At 43.7% G+C, this 27,804-nt stretch overlaps 1 protein-coding gene across 1 annotated transcript; it reads left to right on the forward strand.

Moving 5' to 3' along the window:
• Positions 1-310: 310 nt before the first annotated feature.
• On the forward strand, positions 311-27,144 carry LOC147430702 (TLR4 regulator/MIR-interacting MSAP protein). Its single transcript, XM_086493300.1, has 9 exons — positions 311-572; positions 1,379-1,405; positions 23,493-23,572; positions 24,748-24,820; positions 24,936-24,990; positions 25,077-25,128; positions 25,218-25,242; positions 26,710-26,801; positions 26,883-27,144. Exons 1-9 carry the CDS (start codon positions 453-455, stop codon positions 26,929-26,931), a joined length of 573 nt encoding a protein of 190 aa, XP_086349426.1. The 5' UTR covers positions 311-452; the 3' UTR covers positions 26,932-27,144.
• The last annotated feature ends 660 nt before the right edge of the window (positions 27,145-27,804 follow it).

A 27,804-nucleotide genomic window follows, 5' to 3' on the forward strand; every position in this document is an offset into this window, starting at 1 on the left:
ATGACTCTCCCATGAAGCTATCATGTGTCACTTGAACGGAGGTGAGAACGCAAAATGATATAGCGAAAATGACGTGGTGAGGATCATAAATGTTCATTTGGAGATCACTTTGGGATGGTTGAGGTCACACATTGATCACTTTGGAATAGGTGGGTTCACATGGTGATCGCATTTCGATTGGGAGTCACACGAGAATCACTTGGCGGTCACTTGACGTGAGTTTACTTGGGGTTCACTTTAATTGTGATCACATCACGGGGATTACTCTGCCGGACAAGCAAAACCAATTCCGCCGCCCCGAATCAATAGGGAGTCGGGACCTGAGAGAGCGGTTGTCGGGCAACGCTGCGGCCGGCAAACTATGCTCAAAGCACCCGACCGGCTGAGAAATAACACTCATGTTTATCAAAGGTGAATTTCGCAGAGATTAGCTTTCCGCGCGCAGGGTTGTGATGGGCTCGAGCAGATCAATGACGAGGATGAACCTCCTCCTTCTGGTGGTTCTCGCTTTTCACCCTCCCCAAGCTGCCCGCGCATTTTCTGATAAGTGTGCCGCCTGCCAAGCCGTATCGGTACTCTCTCTCTCTCTCTCTCTCTCTCTCTCTCTCTCTCTCTCTGTGAGCGCATTCGCACAATTGATCCTATGTTTTTCACCGATCTCGCAGTTGAAGGTATCACATTACAACTTGGCTAGCAGGAAATGCTTTGGAGTGAAAGCATCTTCCACTCGTAGGCTCACTTCAAATGTTTGTCCCAGCTAGATGAAGAAATGAAATCTTTCTTGGGCAGATGATTACGCTCCTTGGGTATAGATAGACTATCTTGTTGACCAATGAAACTAACCTCGAAGATTTCTTGGTTGCAAGAGATTATCATCTTTAGGCTTTGTTCAAAGCAGCGAGCTAGTTTACTTTGCAGTCATGAAGCATATAGATCATAGGTTCAAGAGCATGCCTCCTGAACTGGTACGAGGTGAGTTGAAGTGGTGTAGACGCTTTTCAGTCAACCATTTGTTTCAATGTCCAAAACAAGCCTATACAACTTAGTAGGCACGTTTAATCGAAATGGAGCTAGTTGCTTCTTCATTTTCTGAACCTATCACCTCTTTTTTTTTTTGATTTCACAACTGTCTTAAAATCAATAAACTAACGTTGCCAGCATTGTTGCTTGTGACATAAGGAGCATGGTTAGAAACTTGATCTTGTTTGCTAGATTATGATTTGTTGCATAAAGTGAGAAAAGTGAAAAACTAAGCATGAAGTGAGAAAAGTTAGCATGGTCAGCAACGTTTTTTGATTTGATCTGGTTTGTTAGATTATGATTTGTTGCATGAAATGAGAAAAGTGAAAACTAAGTTTTGTCATGCGTTGTTTTGCAGGCTGAGTTGGAGCTTGCAATGTCAAATGTGAGTAAGTTGTTGGTCCCTTCATGGCTATGATTGGGATAGTTAATATGATTCATAACAAGTTAGAACTTTATTTTTGGTTTCAACTTACATCCCTCGTCAAAGTTATAGTTTGAGATTTGAGAAGGCATCTTAGGTTGCTTTAAGAGGACGATGTTAAGAGTTTCACCTCTTGTCTAATGGTGGGCTCTGGTATCTCGAAGGAGCAAATCAGGGAGTGAGGGTTGTTTTGTGCTCATTAGAGTTCGGAAACAATCTTTCGCACACTCAAGCTCTATTGCAAATTTTTTACCGTGTAGCCATTTGATCAACCTCTCTTCTGCAAGATCGACCCCAAATGTGGTTGAGATCTTGTATTGCCTTCCCATAGGAGCTATGCTACAATAGCATAACCCTCCAATTTACTTTTTTCAGTAGGAAGTTAAATAGCGCATAAGAGAATTATTTAGTGTACGATAAGGAACATTTCTTTTTTCAGTAGGAAGTTAAATAGCGCATAAGAGAATTATCTAGTGTACGATAAGGATTTTTTGCATGGTAGAGATTTTATTATTCAAACTGAACATCAAGCCCGCATGCGGCTTATGTCTATGCCTAGTGCACATTGGAGTGATTGCCAGGTAAGGCGGTCTCAGTTTTTTGAGCAATGGTGGTTTGATCGAATACGTTCTTGATAAAACTAACCTTGTTGCAAATGCGTTAAGTGCGAAGAACAAAACTTGGTTGTTGAGTCAAGTTCCACAATCTCCATTTAGGGAGTATCTTTTTAACTGCATTAAAAATCAGTATGCAGATTCCGAGTTTGGTAAGCAATGGTTATAGGCTCTTACTGCACAAAGGCACCACAATTATCTTATTCGTGATGGTCTCTTGTATTTTCGTCACTGTCTTTATGTGTTACGCAGTACAAGCACCAAGTAGTACCATGCCCTGTCGTTTTTAACTTTTACCCTCTAGCGTTTTTTCACCCATTAGCAAGCTTGGCGTTTTCTCAAGAACGTTGCAGATTTCAACCTCTTCACCCTCAACATCTCTAGCGTTTTGAGCCATAGCCTCGTCACTAGTTTGCAAATCCAAGCTAGATGAGCCTTAACGTTTTCAGTTTTCAGCAAATCCAAGCTAGATGAGCCTTAACGTTTTCAGTTTTCAGCCCTTAGCCTCGCAGATCTAACATCTACTACAAGATCCCATTAATATCTATCTTTTCGATTTAATACTTCTTTTAATTCTAGGCTTCTATCATTGCTGAGTCTGCCCTTGATCTCCGGAGTCATGACAGAGACTTAGTACGTTGAACGTTGTGTTAATGTATGCTCATGTGTGTATAGTGTGACATGAAACGTTTCGGGGTTTTGTGCGCTTCAAGGTTTCGAGGTTTTTGAAACGTTTCGTCTCGTAGCTCAAAGAAAGCGAAACATAGGTTTCGTTTTATATGTATGTTCTTATAATTATACATTGAATATACATACAAATTCACTTGTCAAGACATGTGAAATACCAAAATCTAGATGTAAGACTTGAGTCATGAGTGAACAAGGTAAGTTGACAACCAGCGCAACAATGTAAAGATAAAGACGAGGGGGCCAGTCTGACGTGTAAGGTTGAGAGAGAGAGAGAGAGAGAGAGAGAGAGAGAGAAGAGAGAGATGAAACGAAATGAAATTTTATATTAACGCCTTTAAAAGGCCATTTTGCCGTTTCGGGGTTTCAGAGGGTTGAAACGGGTTTTTATGTCACTATGTGTGTGTGTGTGGTTTGTGTCGTGTTTGGAAGCATATGTTAGTACCTAATTTCTATTGGGTACTGATGGTGTTAGTAGGGATGTCGTGGAACTTAGCCAATACTATGCATGATGGAGTTGATGGTTATATTGTCTCGCGGGTAACTACCATGGGTCTATACCTTGCACTTTTCTTTAACGGTGAATTTGGGCTTATCTCGAATTCATCTAGGTATATCCCATTAGCATCTCAGCATCTAGATTCATTGTATCAACATTTGTGCAATCTAAAGCACTTGAAATAAAAGGAACCTTGAGCATGCTTTGAAAACTCATTCTGAATTATCGAAAGTTACTCAGAACGGGAATGGAAACGAGAACAAGAGCGTGTGGAGTGTGGAACGGGGGGAGTAGGGGGGTCACAACGGGAATGGGGCCGGAACGGTCAACTAAAGAAACTATATATATTATATGTATTATAAGCTCATATGCTAGTGAAAATCTATAAACTAAGCTCTTGAATTCGACTACTCTGATTAGAACCATATTTAGGCATGCTTTATGATGACGGAGCTTTTGAGAGAGAGAGGGATGGAGTTTGACTCTTGAGAGAGAGAGAGCGGAATGGAGCTTGATGCACGAGAGGAAGGGATGGAGCTTGAGAAAGAGAGGTAGAAGCCACATTTGTTCTTTGAGAGTGTGTGCTTTCCGCAAGGAGAAGAAGAGGTAAAAGGTAGAGTTCCATGTCCCAACTTAAAGCTGTAGCAAGGAGAGTAGCTTAGTGGAGAGACGTTGACAGCTTGAGGAGGAGGGGAAGCTTGAGACGAGCCCCCAAACAACCCCGAATTTTCCCTTTAAATAGCCCAAAATCTGCCTCCAAACAACCCCAAATTTGTCTTCAAACCGCTCCAAATATGCCTCCTAATGGCTAGTTTAAAAAACGTCGACTTTTTTAGTTGATAGTTCCAAATGCCCATTCGGAGACGGCCCAAGACGGAGAGATTGCATCACTCAAGAAGGAGCTCGTCGAGGCACGCTCACGAAACACGCTTGAAGAGAATTGCAACCTTCAGTAATAGAAGAGCTCAACACGATCAAGAACAAGTGCGAGCCATCAAAGAGGGGGAAGAGAAACACAAAGAAATGACGACCTCTTGGGTGGACGTCATCACAAAGACTCAACAAAAGGTTGATGAGGCCGAGAAATGGATTGAGGTTGCCAACAAGGGAAAAAGCAAGGAAACAACGACGTCCACACCCACCATGATTAACGTGACACTAGAAGAAGAGCAAAGAAGGCGTCTGCGCTCTCTACATGTAAGAATTTGCGGCCTTAAAGACAGATAATGTGGACGAAGAGGTAAAAGAACTCATGGCTTTGATGGGGGTTCATGAGCCGATGCACTCAAGAGCATGGAGTGGGCAACAAGAAAAATGGGAGCAAGGGGGAACCTCGAAAGAAAGGGCACTCATCCTTATTTTTTCCTCCATGGAAGCGAAGGACTTTTTGAAGAAGAGAAACTCTTAAGAAAATGGGCATCTTTCTCGGGGATGATCTTACCCTCTCACAAATCGCTTATATGCAGGAGGTAATGCCAGAGATTAGAGCGGCAAGGGAAAAAGGTAAGTCGCTTTTTACCGAGATGGAAGAGTGGTGATATTGGAGCCACGCTCCACATGACGGTGTGAGACCTATGGGACCACACTCAAAGTTGCTACTTGGAATTGTAATGGATCTATGCGTCTTGATGTGGGTGCTTTTGAGGAGAGTTTTACTGGACGAGACATCATCTTCTACTCTAAAAGACATATTAGGCCCCTGGGCAGTCTATGCCTCACATTGGTGGATACAGATGGGAGACAATTTGTAGACAGGAGACACGATCAGAGCACAGAGGGCGGGGCTCAGGAGGAGTGGCAGTGTTATTGAGGGAGGAATTGCAGCCATTGACACATATAGCTCGTAGGGATGCGCAAGCTAGGTACATGTGGGTGAGATTGAGAGCATAGACTGGTAGATATCTTTACATTGCCATTTGCTACTTTCCCCCGAGTATGTCAGTATATGCACCATCTAGAGGACAATCCCCCTTCTCTATTTTGGATGATGACATACGGGAATTCTCTAGAGATGGCGACATTATCATCCTAGGGGATTTCAATGCTAGGATTGCCCATCATCAGACGGTATTTTATGATACTTCAGAGGAGATACTGAGAGAGCTGGATATTGCTGAGACCGGCGTATCCAGAATATCATAGGATAGGGAACATACTGAGTATGGACGACACTTGATAGACATGGGGATTGCACATGGATTGGCCATCTTGAATGGCCTACAGAGATTTCCCGATGCGGGAGGCTTCACATGCTTTCCACACAGACATGGAGCCAGCACGGTAGAACATGTCATGGCACATCCGAGCCTCATATCTAGTATACAGGATCTCAGAGTTGGGCCTAGACCTGTTGGGGTGGCAGTGGATCATGCTACTATGTCGCTGACCATCTCTTTCCAATTCAATGTAGCACACATTCCATGGGTAGCAACTCCTACTCGCTACACCTTCACGTGGGAGACGGATTCTGTATACATTGACGGGATTTACATGCACCTATCCATTGAGGAGCCGGGGCGACCTTTGGAGGAGCTTACTACCATACTGACACAGACATTACATGATGCAGTAGCAGAGGCATACCCACACACACAGCCTGAGCAGAGACATCGTTCTGGAAGCATGCCTCAGAACAGCTGGCATGATGAGGAATGCAGTCAGACTAGAGCTAGACTTTAGAGGGAAGTGCTTTTGGGGGACATCACACACAGATAGTCACAGATTGACTTCCGACGCCTAGTGCGGCAGAAGAAGAGGGCATTTTTGGCTTGACTAGAGTAGGATCTATACCAGCTATTCTTGAGTCAAGACTCGCGTGAGGCATGGAGGCTCTTTCATGAGCAATCTCCCCCCCTTGCCATTACCTCTACAGAGACCTGGGGTCAGTACGCATCATCTTTGTACACAGTTTCTGGACAACAGCCCCTTCCCGACCCCCCCGATCCATGCCTCCACACATGTGCCTTTTTCACCGTTGAGATAATGAAGAAGGCCATTGACAGGATGAAGACTGGGAGAGCATATGATCATGATGGCTTAGTGGCTGAGCATTTCAAAGCCAGAGATCTACTAGAAGAGCTTCTAGCAGTTATGTTTAACCGTGCCATGTGTGAAGGCTTGCTTGATACTTGGAGCCTGTTTACGATCATACCTATCTTCAAGTCAGGAGACTCTATGGAGCCTACCTATCTTCAAGTTAGGAGACCCTATGGAGCCTGGAAACTATCACACTATCATGATTGGACACACATTGGCACGGTTGTACGCATCCATTCTTGAGCAACAGCTGAGTAGATGGGTAGAGAGGGAGGGAATGTGTGCTGTTGGGCAGGCAGGGTTCAGGAGAGGTTGTTCTACTCTTGACCATATTTTGACACTCAGGGCCATCATCGAGGAAGGCAGATCCCGTGGGAGACGGATCTATTGTAGCTTTGTGGACTTCCGCAAAGCATTTGACACAGTACCCAGAGCTAGATTGATGCGCAGATTACAGGAGATGGGAGTACCCACAGAGCTCATTTGGGGGATCATGGCACCGTACAGATCAGTAGTAGGGCATGTACGCACCTCAGAGGGTCTATCTACATCGGTTCACTCCACTATTGGGGTGAAGCAGGGATGCCCGCTCTCTCCTGTCACAAAGTGATGACGTGGCGGACATCAGAAATCCTAATTTCCGGAAATCGCGGAGGCTTTTTTTTTGTGGAAAATGATGAGCGACGCAAATTTCGCTTTTTCTCTACTTAATGAGAAAGAGAGAGAGAATGCTTTTGCTTTCAAGTTTTGACTCTCTGTGAGAGAGAGAGAGCAATTGCTTTTGATTTGAAGCTTTTGGGGCTCTGCTTTTGGGCATCCCTTGTAACCTTTAAATTAGTGGTGAGGGCCTCACTTCTCAGAGCATCTGGACGCAGAGTCTGAGAGTGAAACCCTAACCGCTCTCTTGTACTTTGATGATTGATTAATACAAAAAGAAATACCGAAAGGGGCGCCAGTCTTTGGGGCCAATATCTCTAGGCACGGAACTCCGCAGGGCAAGTGCAAATCTATTGTGATCTGTGAATTGTTTTGAAGTGGTTATTTGGTGCTGTCGCGATTGATTTTTGACTTGGAGTGTCCAAGTCTGTTACAGTGGTATCAGAGCATGACCGATTTCAGGCAATGATCAATCGACTCCCTCTGCATTTGGAGATGCGGGCTTGGATCACAACGAAGATTCAGACAGAGAGTATGGCCCGCCTCGGCCTACTCAGGCGGAGCAAAGAGAGATGAAGCGTCGTCAATTGATTGGCGATGCAACAAAGATGATGCTCAATTTTGCCAAGGACTCGAAGATGGCAAAATATATGAACCAGACCTCTTTGGAAGAGGTACAGATGGAGTGGCAAAGAACCACAACCACTCCCGAAACCCGCTCTCAAGAAACCTTCTGCCTCCAAGAAATATACGGAGAAGGAACTGGAGATGCACGGATTGCTCAGCTTTTTGATGCGCAAAAGAAAGCCAAATAGCACGGCAAAAAGCAAAAGAAAAACTCTGACTTTCTAGGTTATTTAGGTCGTCAGTCAACTTTTGACAAGGCAAAGAAACAGAAGAAGCGTGTCAAGTTTGAAGGCTTACTCAGTTCTTCTTCTTCTTCTGACAGTTCTTCTAGCTCTTCAGACTCGAGCGAAGAAGACAGAAAAAGCAAAAAGCGAAGCAAGACACAAAGCTTCGAAAAGGGCAAGAAAAAGGCAAAGAAGGCTACATCTCGCCCAGAGACTGACAGTTCTACTGAGGACTCGTCTACAGACAACTCAGATTCCGATGACGGAAAGTTTTATGCGAACAAGAAGAATTTTTACAAAGCTAACCAGTATGACTTTCTCGAAGATAAAAGCAAGAAAGTCCGAGAGTTTAAGGAAGGTGGCCACTTGATCAAGTTCGATACTTTTTCAGGATACTTAGATGCTTCGAAGGCTTTGTCTTTTATACAACAGTTTGACATCGCTTTCGCGGGAGGACGCTATTCAGAGCTCTCCAAGATTCGGAGAGCTGCCTCTTACTTTAAGGGGAATGCTCGTACTTGGTAGTCCACGCTTCTTTTAAACAAGACTGCGCTAGTTAAATGGCTGAAATTTAAGAAGTTTTTTATTCCTTCTTGGTTGACGCAAGAATATGAACGAGATATACGAGGTGCTTGGAACCATCTTCGGATGACTAAGAAAGACACAATCAATGCTTATTGTGAAAGATTCTGGAGCTCTTTTCTACCCGCCTCTTCATTCAAGAAGATCTTGTTCAGAGAACAGATTGAACGGTTTACCTTGGGTCTACCTACAGAGATCTGAGATCACTGCTTGGAACAGAAGTCAGCTTCTATTCAGGAGTTGATGAGTCATGCGAAGCGGGGCTTTGCCATTCACTCTGGCAGTCTGACCTACTCCACAGATGAGGCCATGACACAACGAGCCGAACAGACTTTTGGGAATGAAAGTAGAAAGAAAAAGAGCAACCCAGAGAAAAATGATGCACGACCCAAGCTTACTCCTGAGGAGAGAGCTCGCTTCATCAGAGAGGGGAAGTGCTTTGGATGCGGGGAACATGGACATATCTTCGCGAAGTGCCCAAAAAAGGCACAAAAAGAACAGAATGATAAAGATGACCACAGGTCTGAGAGTTCGAGAGCAGCTGAGGAATGTGGCAGAAAAGGCAGATAGAAAAGCAGAACTGGTACCACATGGCGTGGGACCTGCGCCGAATCTAATGAATGAAAGTACAAACTTTGCCGCTTTTGGGGCAAAGTGAAGGATCAAGAAGCTCTTTGGAAGGAGCCAAGGCCAACTTCTTTTCACTTGGAATTGGCGGCTCGATTTGGGAATTACGCCCAACAGACTGACGCCGCAGGCGGAGGTAGTTCGACTGGCACCCGGATGGGATGTTGCCATTACACCGAGCATTGGCAAACTTTGTTTGCAATGACAGGGGTGTTCAGGGCACGAGAGTGACGTTCTACTCGGGATCCCTTGGTACCACAAGAACTACGCCGTGGTTGACTATCGGGCCGAGAAAGCAACTTTGATAAATGAAGGGCTTAGAGATTGTACTTCATAAACTTCAGTTCTTACTCATTCTTTTGGGAGAGAACTGATCAAAAGAACGCCAAGATTTTTCTCCACACTCATGCCGATTGCTTTTCAGAGGGCGTGAAGATCAGACCATTGATCTGATTCCCGGAAGCACGCCACCGAATCGGCCACCCTACCGTGTGAGCCGCGCACAGAATGAAGAGATTATGAACCAAGTGAAAGACCTCTTGGAAAAGGGTCTTGTCCAGCCTAGTACTTCACCGTATTGCTCTCCAGCGTTGTTGGTTTTGAAGAAAGACGGATCTTGGAGAATGTGCATCGATTATAGAGCTCTCAACAAAATCACCATCAAGAACAGATTTCCGATTCCTAGGATCGATGATATACACGACAGGTTACAGGGATCCTCGTGCTTTAGCAGGATTGACTTGAAGAGTGGATATCATCAAATGAGGATCGCGCCAGGAGATGTCTACAAGACAGCTTTTCGGACGGTTATTTGAGTTTTTGGTGATGCCTTTTGGCTTAACCAATGCTCCTGCGACATTTAACCGGATGATGGACAGGATTTTTCGAGAGTACATGCTATTTGTTGGCAGTTTCTTTGACGACATCATTGTTTTCTCCAAGAACGAGGCAGAACACAGAGATCATTTACTTCAAGTCCTTCAGGCATTACGAGATCACACGTTAGTGATTAATGCAAAGAAAAGTGAATTTTTCCTACCAAAGATACACTTATTGGGACACATTGTGTCAGCAGCAGGAGTGCAAATGGACCTGGCCAAGATAGAGACTATCCGTGATTGGCCCGATTTGAGGAATGTCCATGAAGTTAGAAGCTTCTTGGGACTGTGTTCGTACTACAGGCGGTTCATACGAAAGTTTGCAGAGGTTGCTTCCCCTTTGCATACCTTGACACAGAAAGGAGTACCTTTTTCGTGGGGACCCACAGAGGTGACTGCCTTTCGGACATTGAAAGAGAAATTGACTACGGGACCTATTTTGACTTTGCCGGACTTGCAGAGGTCATTTGAAGTATATTGTGATGCTTGTGGTCGTAGCTGGATACTCCCTTCGGGGAGGCTACTTGATGAAAAAGACTATGTTGTGCGTTACACAGCCGTTGAGGGAAAAGGTTATGATTGAATGCCGCTGTCCACCTTTTACGGGTCACCGCGGCATTGCTACCACCATGAAGGGGGTAGAGAGATACTTCTTTGGGCCGAGACTCAAAAAGGATGTGGAAGAGTTTGTGCGCAGTTGCTTGGTATGCCAGAAGGTCAAGTTTGACAGGCATAAGGCACAGGGATTGTTACAGCCTTTACCCATACCCACCCACCCCTGGGAAAGTATTGCAATGGATTTCATTTTTGATCTCCCGAGAACACAGAAAGATCACGATGATTTTCCGATTACATGGCACGTCTGAGACGATTGTCTCTGACAGAGACCCCAGATTTATGAGTTTGTTTTGGAAGGCAATTTGGGAGAACATTGGCACGCAGTTGCAGTTCTCGTCATCGTTCCACTTGCAGACTGACAGGCAATCTGAGATTGCCAATTCAGTGATTTTAGATTTATTGAAGTCTTGTATGTCGGATCAGAAGACTCAATGGGAAAAGCGTAATGGAATTGATATTTCTATTAATTATTGCAGCTGACAGGTGGAAAAGGTTGGACCGAGCTAGCCCTATGCATACGGAAATATATTTCATGTATTATTCAAGTGCTCTTTAGGAGCTTCGGCCATTTATGACCGGCCGGCCAGTTTGTACTCATTTTTGGGCATTCAAGAAATCTATAAATAAATATGTGCAAGAGGGAAATGCTCACTCTTGCACGGAGGGAGATTGCACCCAGTGTCTGTGTATTCTTCTCTCCTCTCTTCTTTTCTCACTCGTCGTGCCAGGCGTAGCACTCCGTTCTAGGAGGTGCGCCTGGACGTGCTCTCTCTCTCTCTCTCTCTCTCTCTCTCTCTGTGTGTGTGTGTGTGTGTGTGTGTGTGTGTGTTTGCTTATGGCCTCAATTCTGTGCTACGAGACTCGTCAGGTATGCGGATTTGTCGGTTTTATGATTGCAACATGTTATTTTGCTATTTTGCAGGGAACTCCACGCTCCCGTTTGTAGCAGTGAACTCCACGCTCCCGTTTGTAGCAGTGGTATCAGAGCTAAGGCCACGCTCTTGGTAACAAGCAGTCATCGAAGACTTAAATTCGGTATCCAAGTGAGGTGCACAATTTGTTTTATGGAAATGTAGATCCTTGCAGTCAAGTACCACAGATAAGTGCAATTATACAACTCTAATTAGCTTCATGTGATTTTATCTTGATTGACATGTTTTTGGAAAAATCTTTGAAATTTTTGGGGATTGCAAGGGAGCCTGATATGATCATGGCAAAATAGGAAATAGAATTTTCTCGTATGTAGTGCTAAAAGAAGCAGAAGAAGTGAAATTTTTAATATCATATATAATCCATGTTGAGAGAGATCACAGAACTATCCGCCGAGTGTTAATATCAAGCTCAATTATACACAAGGGGATGTTGGGATACATGTAGAAGATTACTGCCATCAAAGTAGTGATTACTGTGTCAACAAGGTAGTGATTACAGTTCGCAATCAAAATTAGTAGTGCACCATGGAAAACACCCTCAAGATTATTGATCTTGACTCTTCTTTATGTAAAGAAACTCCAAATAGTAGAGCCAGCGAGCCTAAGCCTGAGCAAAATCAGTGCAGCAACCTTGCACGAGAGTAGGCCTGATGGATGGCAGTAGCGCCATCAGAAGTAGGTGAAGGCGCAGTTGGCTACAGGCCCGACAAGCTCATTTGGCACCCACCACAACCGAGTCACTTTCTCTCTCTCTCTCTCTCTCTCTCTCTCTCTCTCTCTCTCTCTGTGACCAAATGGCGGCACACCCGTACACAACCAGTTTCTCTCGACTCGTGCTGCCAACCACCAGTATTAAAAAATAAATAAAATAGAATCTCTCTCTCGTTCTTGCATGGCGTATAAGCTGCATGCATCACAACCTTCCCTGTCTACTTGTGGTGCCCACACCACACTCTCTGTTGCTACAGCCGCTAGCCCAATCCCATGCAACCGTATCTCTCTCTCTCTCTCTCTCTCTCTCTCTCTCTCCCCCCCCCCTTGCGACTTTCCTCATGTAGCCACCCACCCTCCCCCAGTTATCTCGCCGTCATCAGTTGGCATGCAGTTGAAGCCGCCCCCACTCACTTGCGGTTGTAGCAGTTTTGCGCTGCCACCACACACACACAGAGGTCTCCGTTACTCTTTGCAGCTCTACTCTCTCTCTCCCTTACCATGTCCAACAACCAACCAATAGCGGCCAGAATTTATCCCTCTCATAGTAGCCGCCAACCTTTGGGCCTGCATGGCGTCCACCCAGCCAACATCAGTGGTGCCCGTAGTTCTGAGGTGCAGCCGATCCACCTCGTCGCGTCCACAATCCCTCTCTCCAGATCACTATGACTCCGCACACCCACCTAATTCCTTCTCTGCAGTTGGTGGCCCCTTCTATGGTGGCTTTGTTCTCTCCAGCGCTACCTTCCAACCTCTGCTCACCCGGTCCTGCAATTGGCTATCCTCATGCATCACCTCCACCCTTCAAACCCCTGCAGATGGTGTACGTCCTCTTCAGCTCTCCCCAACGACCTTGCTTGGTCTCTTCAGCTTGTAGGGGACCCCCCCACCCTCCTTCATGCAGCCGATTCTCCTCTCTGTGGGTTGGAACCACCCCCCCCCCCCCCCCCAAAACACAACGCGGGGAGTGGTCTGATACGTCATTGCAAGCAATGCAACTGTTTTTTGTTTTTGGCCCAGTCGCGTCTCAATCGGCTACTCGCAGGCATCAATCAACGACTACGCATCAACTGAAGCATGTAGCGTTCAACCACAACAGCCATCCAAACTTGGAGCCCGCAAGGCACACCGCACACACTAGCGGTCGTCTCTCTACAGTTCGACTAACACTCAAATTTAACCCTTTTCTGAGCGCCTCGCTGATGCTCACGCTCTGCCAAACGGTTGATCGAGCCCCAGATGGCTTTGCATTCCACTGCTCAGGCTGCCATGCAAGCACCAGTATAGTTAGCCATCTATTTTTCTTAGCCGTACCGTTATTCTTGGCGGGTCTCCCAAGCTTGACCGACCTCAGCTAAATACAGTTATTCTTTTTTATTTTATTTATTTTATTTTTTCCTCTCCAATGGCAAAGACTGACTCACCTGCTCGTGTAATCCGACCTACAAATTTTGAGATTTGCCTCTAAATTTGATGCTCGACATACCATTGGGCCTCATGAGGCAGATATATTCCTGCTCTAAGGTATGAAGGTGGGAAAGGTGAAGATATATGATGCCAATCCTGCAATTCTTGAAGAGCTCGTGAACACTGACATCAAGGTTTCTCTGATGCTACCAAACGACTCGATAATTCATGTTGGCATGAACAAGTTGACACTAGCTCATAACTTTGTCGTCACCACGCCATTAACCCCACCTTTTCAACCCCTCTCTCGAATGTTGCCATGCAGAGTGTCCACAGTACACACTCCCATCTTTCTGTCAGCTAGCCACACTTAGGCATAACATGCCAGCTCAAGCATGATCTCTCTTCCATAGAATCCTGGTCGCACCTCCATCATCTTGGCAACTACAAGATCATGACTTCCGCTCTCTCTTTCAACTAAAGAGCTTCACTACAGACGAGAGAGATGAACGACATGTACTCAACGAATTTCTTGATCTCCACCCATCAGCAGTCTCTGTCTCCATGCTCCCAGTACGACTACTTACAGAGACAAAGCTCTTCAGCGACGGTTGCAATACTTTCATCTTGAGCATTGACGACCATGCTGATGACGACTTTTTTTTTTCAATCTCTTATTTGTGTTTCATTTTATTTTATACCCAGATATTGTATTAGATCCTTATGACATTAAATTAGATCATTAAGGATTGTATCAACATGATCTCCTAGGCTTTTGAACACAAGTAATTTTACATTTCATTTCATTTCGCTCTCTTTCTCCAGTACGCCTACGTATAGGGGTGGACATTAACGACGCTCTTCAGTGCTTGCTGCAATATTCTATCCGACACATGTCCATTACTGAGCATTCTCACACATTGGCGATGATGATATTGATTTTCATCACAATATTAGACTCTAGGTTTTATGCTTTCAATGGTACTTCAATTTGTTTTATTTTTATTTGTACCCAGGCATCGGAATAGATACACAAAGACTGTATCAGTTGTTCTCACACTTAATTTTTACATTTTTAAGACGGTTAATATAACACTTCATTTTCTTTTCTCTCTCTTTTCCTCCCGTAACCAAACTGTAGGCCCTACCTTTGTATTCAAAGGATTGTATCAACATGATCTCCTAGGCTTTTGAACACAAGTAATTTTACATTTCATTTCATTTCGCTCTCTTTCTCCAGTACGCCTACGTATAGGGGTGGACATTAACGACGCTCTTCAGTGCTTGCTGCAATATTCTATCCGACACATGTCCATTACTGAGCATTCTCACACATTGGCGATGATGATATTGATTTTCATCACAATATTAGACTCTAGGTTTTATGCTTTCAATGGTACTTCAATTTGTTTTATTTTTATTTGTACCCAGGCATCGGAATAGATACACAAAGACTGTATCAGTTGTTCTCACACTTAATTTTTACATTTTTAAGACGGTTAATATAACACTTCATTTTCTTTTCTCTCTCTTTTCCTCCCGTAACCAAACTGTAGGCACTACCTTTGTATTCAATTGTCCACAACCGCGCAAGGCCCTATCTTTGTATTCAATCGTCCACAACCGCGCAAGTCAATGAGTTTTTTGGCACCCACACACACACTCACTTGTCAATTTGAATGATATACATCCAAACACACACACACATACTGTACGTGTTCTGTATGGTCTTTCATAGCTTGAAGCTACTGATCGTGGCTACTCGGTGTGAGATTTGTGTGTATATTTAAGGTGGCGATAAGCGCTGCTATGTCTCTTGGTATTTTCGTGTTTGTTGTATCCATTCAAAGATGACCATCAAAAGTAGTTCCTACGAAATTTTTCATGAGAAATTCTGTTTGGATCAGAGTACTCATAGCAATGTTTGTTGATCGAGTGAGGGCTTGCCGAAAACAATTTTTCTAACTAAAGACAATAAGGGCACACCTAAAGCTTTTTTTGTTTTTAGGTCACAACTCAAAGGTTTTCAAGTATTCACACTAAAACTTGTAAAACTTTGTCGATTTACGTGAAGGAAAGCATGGAATCTAGCTGATGTTTTGCTATTTTAACTACTTTCAATCACATTGGTGAAATTTTACTACTTGCTTGGAAGTTTATATTATTGGTGCATATATTTAAGGACACAACGTCAAGCAGTTTGCAATAAGGATAATACCACTGGACAATTTGAAAGCAAAAAGATCTTTTACTTCCTTGCATTTTCTTATGGCATATGAAATTAAGAATCCAAAAGTTTTGGCTTGTCCTTGCACTGCATGTAATTTCTATTGAGAGGATTCGGCATTAAGCTATGCAGCTACTCATATGAGTTGCGGTGTTTTGAGTTAGTGAATAAAAATTTGTAAGTACTCTGCTACTCAACTACACTCCAATGTGGTGTCACACAGGTAGTACATGTTTTGTCTTTTTATGTCTTGTTTAGTCCATTGGTCACATGCACACAGATCCGCCGATTCAGGCAGTGTGTAAATGCTCATCTTGGTGTAGATTTGCCGATTTAGGCAACACCAGTTATCTGTGCAGATCCGTCGATTTAGGCAGCACAGTGAAAAATTACTAATTCACAAGGGTAAATGCAGATTCGCCGATTTAGGCAGTATTAGTGCAGATTCGCCGATTTAGGCAGTACGTCTTATTGGTGTAGATTCGCCGATTTAGGCAATACCAATCACAAAATCATGCTGCAGTGGCTGGCCACCACTGTAACTGGTATGATTTTGTTACCCGGGTATAGAAAATGAAAATATTTTGGATTATATTGTGGACTTGGAATTGGATTTGGAATTGGTATATAATGATTTTCCGTCGTGACAGTATTTATGGAAGTGAACTTGAGATTGCTGAGAATTGATTTATACAATGATGAGTGTGATCAATGATATCTTGATTCATCAGGGTATGACATATACTGTTTATTCTAGTCGTATGGGACACTAGAATAGGTAGTATGTGGATGACGGCAGGCATAACCAATGTGTCTAATTTTTCTTTTACTATTTAATATAATTTCTAATCATTGTTTTTGACAAGTATTGTTTGCAGATTTTATATTCGCAACTGAGGACAATTGCTTTCCAACGGAGAGGTATGTAATGGAATTGATATTTCTATTAATTATTGCAGCTGACAGGTGGAAAAGGCTGGACCGAGCTAGCCCTATGCATACGGAAATATATTTCATGTATTATTCAAGTGCTCTTTAGGAGCTTCGGCCATTTATGACCGGCCGGCCAGTTTGTACTCATTTTTGGGCATTCAAGAAATCTATAAATAAATACGTGCAAGAGGGAAATGCTCACTCTTGCACGGGGGGAGATTGCACCTAGTGTCTGTGTATTCTTCTCTCCTCTCTTCTTTTCTCACTCGTCGTGCCAGGCGTAGCACTTCGTTCTAGGAGGTGCGCTTGCACGTGCGTTGTCTTGTTCTCTCTCTCTCTCTCTCTCTCTCTCTCTCTCTTCACTTATGGCCTCAATTCTGTGCTACGAGACTCGTCAGGTATGCGGATTTGTCGGTTTTATGATTGCAACATGTTATTTTGCTATTTTGCAGGGAACTCCACGCTTCCGTTTGTAGCAGTGAACTCCACGCTCCCGTTTGTAGCAAAAAGAACTTACCTTTGGTGGAATTTGCCTACAATAATACGATACACTCTTCGATGGGGAAGACGCAATGTGAGATTGTTGAAAGTGCTGCGAAGGTTCCATGCTTCCTGAGCACGAAAGATTAGATATTTGAAGCGGATGAATATTCCCGAGATTTGGATACGGCTTTTACCAAGGTTCGCGAGACTTTGCAGGAGTCTCAAGAACGACAGAAAAGGCAGTGAGCGGATCGCCATCGTTGCGACTTGAAACTAAAGGAGGATGATTGGATGCTCTTAATTTTGAGAAGGCACGCCTACGAAAGAAAAAGGGAAAGGAGAGGCTTTTTCCAAAGCTTAGTATGCGATACTACGGACCTTTCTAGATAAGTGAAAAGATAAATGATGTCTCCTTCCGATTGAAACTGCCAGATACTTGGAGGATTCATAATGCATTGCATGTGAGTCTCTTGAACCTTGTTAAGGGTGATGTGCCTGATGATGGGGAGCTTGATGAGCAACCCGAAGTGGAAGAAAACGAGGAGATCCTTGTTCCTGAACAGATTTTGACACATAACGATACGACAAAAGGTAAAGTCCGAAGGCGGTTCTTGGTTTAGTTCAAGAACTTTCCTGCATTTGATATGAAGTGGATGGAGGAGGAGGACCTAGCAGATACTCCTTGGATTGTGAAACTTTACCTCGATGTTTTGGTTTAGCATAGTCTACTCCAAACGGAACCGAGAAACTCAGCTTGGCCGAAGATTTGGTGCAGTGGGATGCACAAGAGGGGAGTTACTCCGCTCCTTTGTCAACAAATGCCTCGATTTTGATACTAAAGTCACTGATGTCTCTTTGAGCTTCAGGGATACTGAGAGCTGACAATATTCTGCTGGATGACTTTATGAAATGGAATTCCTGATTATGATACTGATTTGTTCTTGACTTCTTTTGAGTGCAGGAACTGATAGCCGAAATGATTACAGCATTTTGGTCTGATTGATCTCGAATAGACATGGTTGCAATAGGGGTTAGTCAATCGGACATTGATGAGGTCTCGATTGGACCTAGATGTGATTGCTAGCTACATTGCCGATAAATCATGGTCTAAGATCCGAATGAATGTTGAATGTCATGTGATGTCCTGTGATGTCTGGTGATGTCTTGTGATGTCGTGTGATGTGACTGTCGATTTTGTACATGTGCTAGATGTGTGTTCCTAGTACGTAGGTACTAACAGTCAATGTCTGCTAAGACGGTTTATGGCTTTTGTCGGTTTTGCAGGCGTAATCACGGTTGATTACAATGCTTTCAAGAGGGGGGTATGTCACAAAGTGATGACGTGGCGGACAACAAAAACCCTAAAATTCTTGCAAACCCTAATTTTTGCCAGAAACCCTAATTTCCAGAAATCGCGGAGGCTTTTTAAAAAATAAAATAAAATATATTTTTTTGAAAAATGATGAGCGACGCAAATTTCGCTTTTTCTCTACTTAATGAGAAAGAGAGAGAGAATGCTTTTGCTTTCAAGTTTTGACTCTCTGTGAGAGAGAGAGAGAGAGAGCAATTGCTTTTGATTTGAAGCTTTTGGGGCTCTGCTTTTGGGCATCCCTTGTAACCTTTAAATTAGTGGTGAGGGCCTCACTTCTCAGAGCATCTGGACGTAGAGTCTGAGAGTGAAACCCTATGAAACTAATTTGACTATTTTGTTTCTAATTTCTATTTTCTAGAATTAGGATTTTAATAAGAAATGTGCACAAGTTAACTAATAAGTTAAGGAATCATAGATCTGTAAGAAAAGCCATTAGGAAACAGACGACTCTGGTGTGTCATACGATGGGTGACAAGAAGCACCGTGAAGGAGTTGGCCTGTTAGTTCGGTGGGAGAAGACCAGGTAATGGTGGTCCCTGATGAGTCACAAGATGGGTGACAGGTTCATCGGTAAGGGGACACACCAAGGGTCTAAGGAGGAAATCCGAACTGAGTAAGAAAGTACGCGTAAGAATGCAAGCACAAGAATAAAGATGGGTTCAATGAAGCTTTTTACGAAAAGCAGAAACAGTCGCGGGAGGGCAGATGCTTTCCCGCGAGGAGTCTGTGTTTGCATTGCATCTGTGTCGTGTCCTGCACCTGGGGACGCCTGGAATGTGTCCGTGTAGCATTGTTTTCACTAACGGAGTGAGTTTTTAAAGTTTGAACAGATTCACACTTTATTTTATAAAGTGACCGGTCACTTTTTAAGTGACCGGCCTCTTTATTAATAAAATAAAGCAGCCACTTAGAAGATAAAGCAACAAAACCAACTAGCGAATTCTCTCTCCCTATTTCGGGTAGAACAGGGCCCAAAAAAAAAAAAGAAAAAGAAAACGGCCGCAATCTCTACGCGAGCAGTTATTCGTGCCGTGGCCAGGGAGCTATAAAAGCACCACATGCCCTCACTCACGGGAGGTATCAACATCAGCAAGAGAAGACTCTGCCGCAAGAGATCGCGAGACTAGAAGCACGGAAGTCGCTTTTCCCGCACAAGAGCGACAGGTATCTATTGTGGATTCGCCATACGAATTGTTGTCGCGTGTTTGTGTGGTTTGTTTTGCAGGAATCTCCCGTCTTACGGGAAGGCCCTCTACGGGAAGTACGACTTCACGCCTAAGTCCCTTACGGGAAAGTACGGCTTCGCGCCTAAGTCCCTTACGGGAAGGAACGGCCTTGTGCCTAAGTCCCTTACGGGAAAGTACGGCTTCGTGCCTAAGTCCCTTACGGGAAGGAATGGCCTTGTGCCTAAGTCCCTTACGGGAAAGTACGGCTTCGCGCCTAAGTCCCTTACGGGAAGGAACGGCCTGGTGCCCAAGCCCTTTACGGGAAAGTACGACCTTCAGGTCTAAGATTACAGAAGGGAGGGGTTTCCTCGGGTTCTCGTGCTTGTATAAGAATTCTCCCTAAATAAAAGAATACTCTTTACGGGGGGGGACCAGCCTATCTTCTAGTCCCCAATACTGTGTCGATCTTCTCCCTTCTCTCATGTTTTCAAAGAATTATAATTTTCAGATTTTCTAAGTGCTCGTGTACGCTCCCATTTTGTGACACCCTAACGGCTCTCTTGTACTTTGATGATTAATTAATACAAAAGGAAATACCGAAAGGGGCGCCAGTCTCTGGGGCCAATATCTCTAGGCACGGAACTCCGCCGGGCCGGTGCAAATCTATTGTGATCTGTGAATTGTTTTGAAGTGGTTATTTGGTGCTGTCGCGATTGATTTTTGACTTGGAGTGTCCAAGTCTGCTACACTCCTACTCTATTTGGTATGTATGTGGATGAGGTTTCTGACTACATTGAGAGAGATGGTGATAGAGGTGCACCGCTGGCAGGGACATGGATTCCGCTATTTTTATATGCTGATGATATTGTGTTGATCTCCAACTCTCCAGAGGGGATGCAACGTCACTCGGATGCTTTGCATAGGTTTGCCCATGAGAGTGGCTTGTCTGTCAACCTTGGTAAACCAAGGTCATGGTATTTAATACCACCCCACAGTGGATCAGGAGGTCAGTGCCCGCATTCACATATGGCTAGGAGACAGTGGAATATACAGATGCTTACACTTACCTTGGAGTGTTTTTTAGTGGACCAGCATTTTCTTTGAGGAGAGCAACATAGACTAGATTGACCAGAGCCCATTCGGCAGTGGGGAAACTGGAGAGGATGTGTTCACAGGTTCAGTTTTAGGAGGCTCGGATGAAGCTCTGGCTCTTTGACACTTTGGTGGCTTCTGTATTGCTCTATGGAGCTGAGATATGGGGGCCTTCATTGGATCATCACGGGAGAACAGGTCGGACTGATGGATGGGGGGACATGGAGAAGCCTCTGGTCTCTATGATCTCACGGCTCATTAGAGCCAAGGCTTCAGTACCACGTGCCATTATCCGAGCAGAGCTAGCTGCCCCCCCCACTAGTAGTTGAGGCGCTCACTAGATGTGTTTCCTTCCTAACTTCCCAGAGACAGATACGCCCACCTTGCACTTGAGTCCTCTCGACACTTAGGCAGGCAGGGAGACACAGCACGTTGGTATGGGGAGATGACGTGATGGTTCCAGGCACATGGATTCAGTATAGACAGATTGCCCCTCTTCCAGTACTCATTGAATGCACCCTCTCTGATTCTTACACAGTCCGAGACCACTCGGCTCATCTGCAGGACCTGATTCAGCTAGACACAAGGAGGACATGGGTACAGCCAGCACAGGAGCTGGGCACGAAGATGGCTTTCTACAGAGAGCATCTTCTCCAGCTTACGAAGGACGGTTTTGTGATGAGGCCTAGATACATGGACACCCACTTGTCTCATGGGATACGGTGTGCCATTGGCCAGATACGCACATCCTCACACCAGCTGCAGATCGAGACTGGGAGATACAGCGGAGTGCCAACAGAGGCCAGGACGTGCACCCTGTGTGACATGGAGCCCGAGACAGAGTTACACTACACATGCCATTGCCCTGTCTCCTACGAGATACAAGGCCGCTTCCACTGCTTGTTTAGAGAGGGCTTTGGACCACTCTCCAGAGTCATGAGGTACGAAGATCAGAGATGCTTGGGTTTGTTCCTGCTCGAGTTGCGCAGACAGAGAGAGAGCCTGATGAGAGGAGAGGCTAGCCAGTCTCAGAGACACATCACAAACTTCTTTAGAGCAGACACTGGACACCTAGAGGAGCTACTACCACAGCAGATCTTGTTGCCTCACACTAGAGGCACATTGATCGATCGAGCGATTGAGCTGGGGAGATCCAGACGCCCACGGCTGTGGAGGACTACACAGCATCGATGGAGGCTACATCAGAGGATTCGGATCATTTTGGCCCGACATGCACGACGCTCGGTCAGACTACTGTCCATGGAGGAGATTGATGAGATCCGCCAGCGACCGATGTTGGATTTCTTGTGACTTGTGATTTAGCTATCCCAGCTAGCTGCTTAGTTCACACCTACCAGTTTAGGATCCCATAGTACTTTTATTTTATCATTTCGTTTTGTTACTTTGACATTGTATTAGATTCACCACATTGTAACGCTTTGGTCTCATAGGTCATTTTGTCTTTTTAAAGACGTTAATATAACATTTTATTTCATTTCATTTCTCTCTCTCTCTCTCTCTCTCTCTCTCTCTCTCTCTCTCTCTCTCTCTATTCTGAGAAAGAAGTCACCATTAAGGCAAAGGATCCATCAACAAGGTCGTCTAAAGTAGACGAGGGCACTGCCCATAGTGGCACAATAAAAAATAAAATCCTGCGCAAGACTGAGGAGCTTGGTGACAAGACGGTCTGACGGAGGAGAAGAGCTGCAGAACACGAGAAGTCACCATTGCTGGTCGATTATACTTCACACGCCCAAATTCTACCTCGTTGACCCCAGAATTAGTTAATTCCTTGCATGCAAGCCACACAAAAAAACATCCTCACACGCCAATTTTTCATTGGCCAAAGCCCCTATGGCCATGGGTACAAATTTCCTCCCCTTAGACCCTGCCTTAACGGCAGTGCCAATAAAGCCAATCCATGAACATCAATGCATGGTTACATAAGGATTATGATCGTGTACGCGATCATAAAATCTTGTCAATTCCGTTTCTACTACACCTTACAAGCACAGATGGAGAGCGGAGTGCAAAGGGTGGAGAATTTGCAGCTTTGACTGCTGACAGTGAGGAGAGTAGCTAGGCAATGCAGAGGGTGAGTTTGGAAGGGTGGATCGAACAGAGGGCAAAGGGTGGGAAGTGTTGTCCTATGGCAGAATAATCTCAGATTTGGTGCCCATTTTCTCAAATTGTCCTCTGCATTGTTGCATAAGCAAATCTAAGTTCAATCTGCTGTAGGTTCGGATGATACTAGAGCTGGCTATGAGGGCATAGTTTTATTCTTATCAAATTGTTGTTCTTTGGTTGATGGACCAGATAGGATCAGCTCCAGTTCTTACCCTTGACCAGCTTCTCTCTTGAGGATAGCTAGTATATTTCTGAGCAATGTGGTAATGTGGCGAGAAGAAATCTTATAGGCAAAAAAATCTATCTCCGTTTGTATGTTGACATCTTTGCAAAAAGCTACTTAAGAGAAGTCCCTTCTCAATTTTATTTCAATCTCCTTACGTCAAGTTCAGATTAAAGCTGATGGATTTTTTTTTCAACATTCTTCAAGTTTAATCATTTTTGCTCAATGTGATTGAGTCATCTTTCCCGAACCTATCTTTTTCCATGTTATAATCCTATCAACAAGACCTCCATTAAAAGTGATGCTGCCAATCTGACATTTTACAGGAGAGGCCCCGGAATCATCTGGATATGAGGCACCGCTTGAACTCACAAGGTCATCGAGAAGGGAAAGTAATTGATTACAAGTTGAGTATTTGTACTGATCCTGATTTAATGGTATATTTGCATGTAACAAATAAGCAAAGTTATCAAACTTGATAGACATATTAAGTATTGGCTGTAAAACCGAAACTAGCAATTCCCTTAAGAGTAGTGGCAGAATTTAATTAAGGGATGTGTATTGTTGGACTGGTTTATCATGTAAAAGTATGGGGAGGAGGGAGGAAGAGCATGATAAGACTTTGCAAGGACTGCCTAAATAGTATTTCTTTGAAGCATCTATGGACAACCCTCGGGCCCCAGGGAGTGCTTACAACCTTCTCATCTTCTAACATTTGGAAAGCAAGCCCCATCAAGCCTTAAGAGGGAAACAATTTTGCCTTATTCAAACCATGATTGTGTAAGGCACAACTTTGCCCATGTGAAGTTACAAAACCACCAATGCAAGTCGGAAGATTGTGTCCTCGGTTTTGTTATTGAATCCTTTGTTTTGTTCACATGCCCCAACTGTTGTGAAAGGAAAGATTTCTGTTGTGAATGCCAAATGGTCTAGTGGTATCTTAGCCTATATTTGGAGTCTTTTGTGGGAAGGTCACCTAATCCTGTTTGTCATGAAGTTGCAAAAGCAGATTCTTATGATTTAACTCAATAGGTTTTAGCTATGGTGCTTCATGCATATCTGTACCTGGAGGTTTTGTGCAGGTGCTAGATCATATTGTATAAATGCGTCTACTATCACCTTTTCCTGTTGCTGTGCTTTTAACTCTATTAGCTTTGCTTCTCACTTTCGAAATATCTGTAAAAAATAATATAACAATGACAACTCCTGAGCGTTTGAAATCAAGCAGACAGGAGGTGTTTTATTTTTGGAAGGTCCACGAGATGTGCTTCCAGCTTGTATTAGCAATCCTCCTTTTTTTAAGAAGATATTTGCATTATACCTTTCTGAGGTTATGCTTTCGTGAGGAGTCTGTATTGATTGTTTATGCCATAGGTGGTGTCTTATATTACAACTTACTGAAGTCAGTTTGTCAAGGAAGCTGTTTTCTGCATAGTGGGATGAAGCTTGTTGCCGTCTGCCCCTTGCCAATGACTATCTTGGGCTTCACATAAAATCTTGAGCAGCTGACACAGAAGATAATGTCGGTGATCATTCAAGAAGTGTTAAGAAATCGCTAATTTTTTTCCTTTTTGTTTTCAGAGTTAGCGAATTGAGAGTTGTAGAGCTTTTAGACGGTTTATGCTCAAGGATGAAGGATTACACCTTGGAAACGGTAATCTTGAATGGCTTCATCCTATGGGTCAAGCTTTTACTTTGAAAATCCAGTAGAGTCTGTTTTGTGTGTTCTGCAGTGCATAAATGCTGTTGTCGTATTTCTTGTTCCACAGGAAGGCCCAGAGAAAGGAAAATGGAAAAAATCAGTCTCCATTGATTCAATTCAAGGTCTCATCACTGATTATAAACTGCTGTTTTCTGCTGTCTAAACCTTGATGATTAAGCTCATTTGGTGATTTCTTTTCATATCACAGATAGACAGCAAGCAGATGCACACTCCAAGCACATGAGCACATATTGTGGCAGGTGGTATTTTCTCTAAAGTGCTCTTCTCCTGGTCTCTAAATAGATATCTAAACTAACATACTTTGTGACATCTTTGACTTGTTTGACAGGCTTCTTGAAAAGACTGAAGAACAGGTACATGGTTCCTTATTTCTGACACAGTAAATTAACTTATTCTGTTAGCAAACACAGATTGCTGAAAAGAACACATTTTAGAAACTTAGTAGAACATGCCACTAATCAGTGTCACATGAAAATGCGTTTTGTCCCCTCAAAACAAAACAAAACACGAAACACTGGAAACGTTTTGAAACAAACTTGAAACAGGGGGAAAAAACGCGTTTCTCAGGCTCATAGAAAAAGGGTCTAATTTGCGAAGTACAAAATTAGCCATTGAGTGTGTGATGTGCAATATGGTGTACCACTACTGTGACCATGTATATAAGATGTATCCACTTGCTAGACTCCTAAATATTATGGGTTTCCCTATAACATCTAGAAGCATGTGTTTTGCGTTGTGTTTTCGCCTTGGCATTTTTGAAACAAAACGAAATGAAATGCCTCGAAACTATGAAATGACGGAACACATGGAACGTTTCCTGTTACACTGCCACTAATACTGGATGATTGGCTTTCTTTCTTGGCATCTATTCAATGTTCCAAAACTTGACAATTGGTCTTCTTTGATAGAAAGTTTGCGAAATAGGAGACGTGTCAAGGAAATTTGGAGAAAAGGAATGAAAAAATTAGCTTGGACTGAAGCAACTTTGAGTGCGTTTCCTTTTTGGGAAATCTTCGTCCCAAACAAATCTCTCAGAAAATTGATAGAAGAATTGCTTAACCATGAATTAGCAGTTTCTCACCACAGTCAAGTAGCTCACGAGACGTTCTACGTGTAGAATAACAGTTTTTGCCCAGTTAGTGCATCCCATCTTGTTTGCAAAGCAGCGGTTTTATTGGGTTTTGGCACGCGGGTGTGATAATAATGGCACGTGTGTTATATATACTATGCATACCTACACAAATAAATAAATAAATTTCTTATTTTTTTCCTCTTACTCAGAGGAGTCTCGGATAAGGATTCCTTTCACGCTTTGGGACCGGGAGTATAGCATAAATGGACCAGCAGGAACTTGTTGATAGTTGATCCTATTCAGGCAAAATTATACTTCCTCTTATGTGAAAATTGCTATTTCGGTTGGTGTCTCAGACATATCCGCTGGACTTCTCACCCTGGGAGCATGTACCGCCTTGAATCTTGATGCTTTTCTCCTAGATGGCTGTCCTCTTTACTCTACATTTTCCATAATTGCCTCCTTATGCTTTTCTTGTTTTGACGTTGTCATCAAGCAACTAATTGTGTTCCAGTGTGCGTATATCTGTGTGTGGGCATGTGCGTATATGTGTGTGTGCATGTGTGCACAATTGCAAGGGAGGGAGGCACTCACATGCAGTCCTCAAAAGTGCCTTTACATATGTTGTCTGAACAGGCCAGGCTTTTCGATTGTTGCAATATTTTTGCTGATTGATCAATCAGCCATCATGAAAACTCAAGGGAGATTTGTTGAGTTTTTTTCTAATTTTTTGCTTGAAACTGGACAGCTAGAAGAGCGAATCAGGAATGGCTCCATGAAAGTAGGGGAAGTGCAGAGAATGCTGTGCCAGGAGCTGGCTCAAGAATGCAAAGCGTCAAGGTAATATGCAATCACAAGATGTCTCACTTTTGATGTTTCTTGCTCTTTGTTCGGTCTTGCATTAATTTGCCTTTCAACCAGATCCAGCGCAGAAGTGGATACGCTGTCGGTTGATGACGATGAGCTGTGATGTATGGGGGTGTTGGTATTTGCGACAGTTTTGGTAATGATGGGACCAGGGCTGGAAACTGTAGGCCAAAAGCCATGAGCGTCTTCCAGTCTTAACTTAAATGTCCCTTAATGACTCATGTAGAATAGGTCATATATGAATCACAGCACTATGGGCTTTTTTTGACTCTTTGTTTTTCTCAAGTTATAAACTGTCCAGTAGTCTTTATTCGGTGATGTTTTTGTAGGTGTCTCAAAAATTAATGTGGGGGTTTGAACCTTGACCTCATGGCTCACACACGCGAACCCTTTTTGGCTTGTGCTAAACATGCATTTCACATTCTAGCGAGGATTAAGATGCTCATATAAAATTTAGACTGAGCATATTTTTGAACCTGTGGCTTGTGTGTTTCCTTCTTTGTCATAAACTACCTAGGTACAAGTTCCAAGTGAGAGGACACCAGCTTTGCGCTGGAAAGTCCTCTTTTATTTGATGTTTTTCCGAGTCCGAGTAGACTCTCTCTGAATGTAAGACAGTTCATTGAATGAGAAAAATCCTTGTGGTATGTGTAAGCATCTCTAGACTTGTTCCAAAGCTCACTAAAAGCTGGAGCCATGTTATGGGAGCACTCCGAGGGATGCCCATATTGCTGCTCTTGAGGTGCCAGTAAGGCTATTGTCGCAGCCTTCTTCGCGAAAAGCAAATGTGAGGGCACCCAGTTCTTCAGTGTCACCGTGGTTCTTTTCACTTTAGCTTGTTATCTATCCTCTCCCACTACCATTTATTGCTACTGCCTTTCAGCACAGACGGTGGGTGTATGCTGAGGATTTTCAGCCCTAGTGACAGAATTTAACCATACTGTTTTTTAAGTGATGGCCTGTTTATTATTATTTT

The sequence above is a fragment of the Adiantum capillus-veneris genome, chromosome 21, assembly GCF_014529385.1.
Source record: "Adiantum capillus-veneris isolate H3 chromosome 21, ASM1452938v2, whole genome shotgun sequence".
Lineage (NCBI taxonomy): Eukaryota > Viridiplantae > Streptophyta > Polypodiopsida > Polypodiales > Pteridaceae > Adiantum > Adiantum capillus-veneris.

Coding starts and splice junctions, on each gene's coding strand:
- LOC147430702 (XM_086493300.1), top strand. CDS start 453: ATGGGCTCGAGCAGATCAATGACGAGGATGAACCTCCTCCTTCTGGTG. Junction 573..1,378: donor CCGCCTGCCAAGCCGTATCG/GTACTCTCTCTC, acceptor GTTGTTTTGCAG/GCTGAGTTGGAGCTTGCAAT. Junction 25,243..26,709: donor TTGAAAAGACTGAAGAACAG/GTACATGGTTCC, acceptor GAAACTGGACAG/CTAGAAGAGCGAATCAGGAA.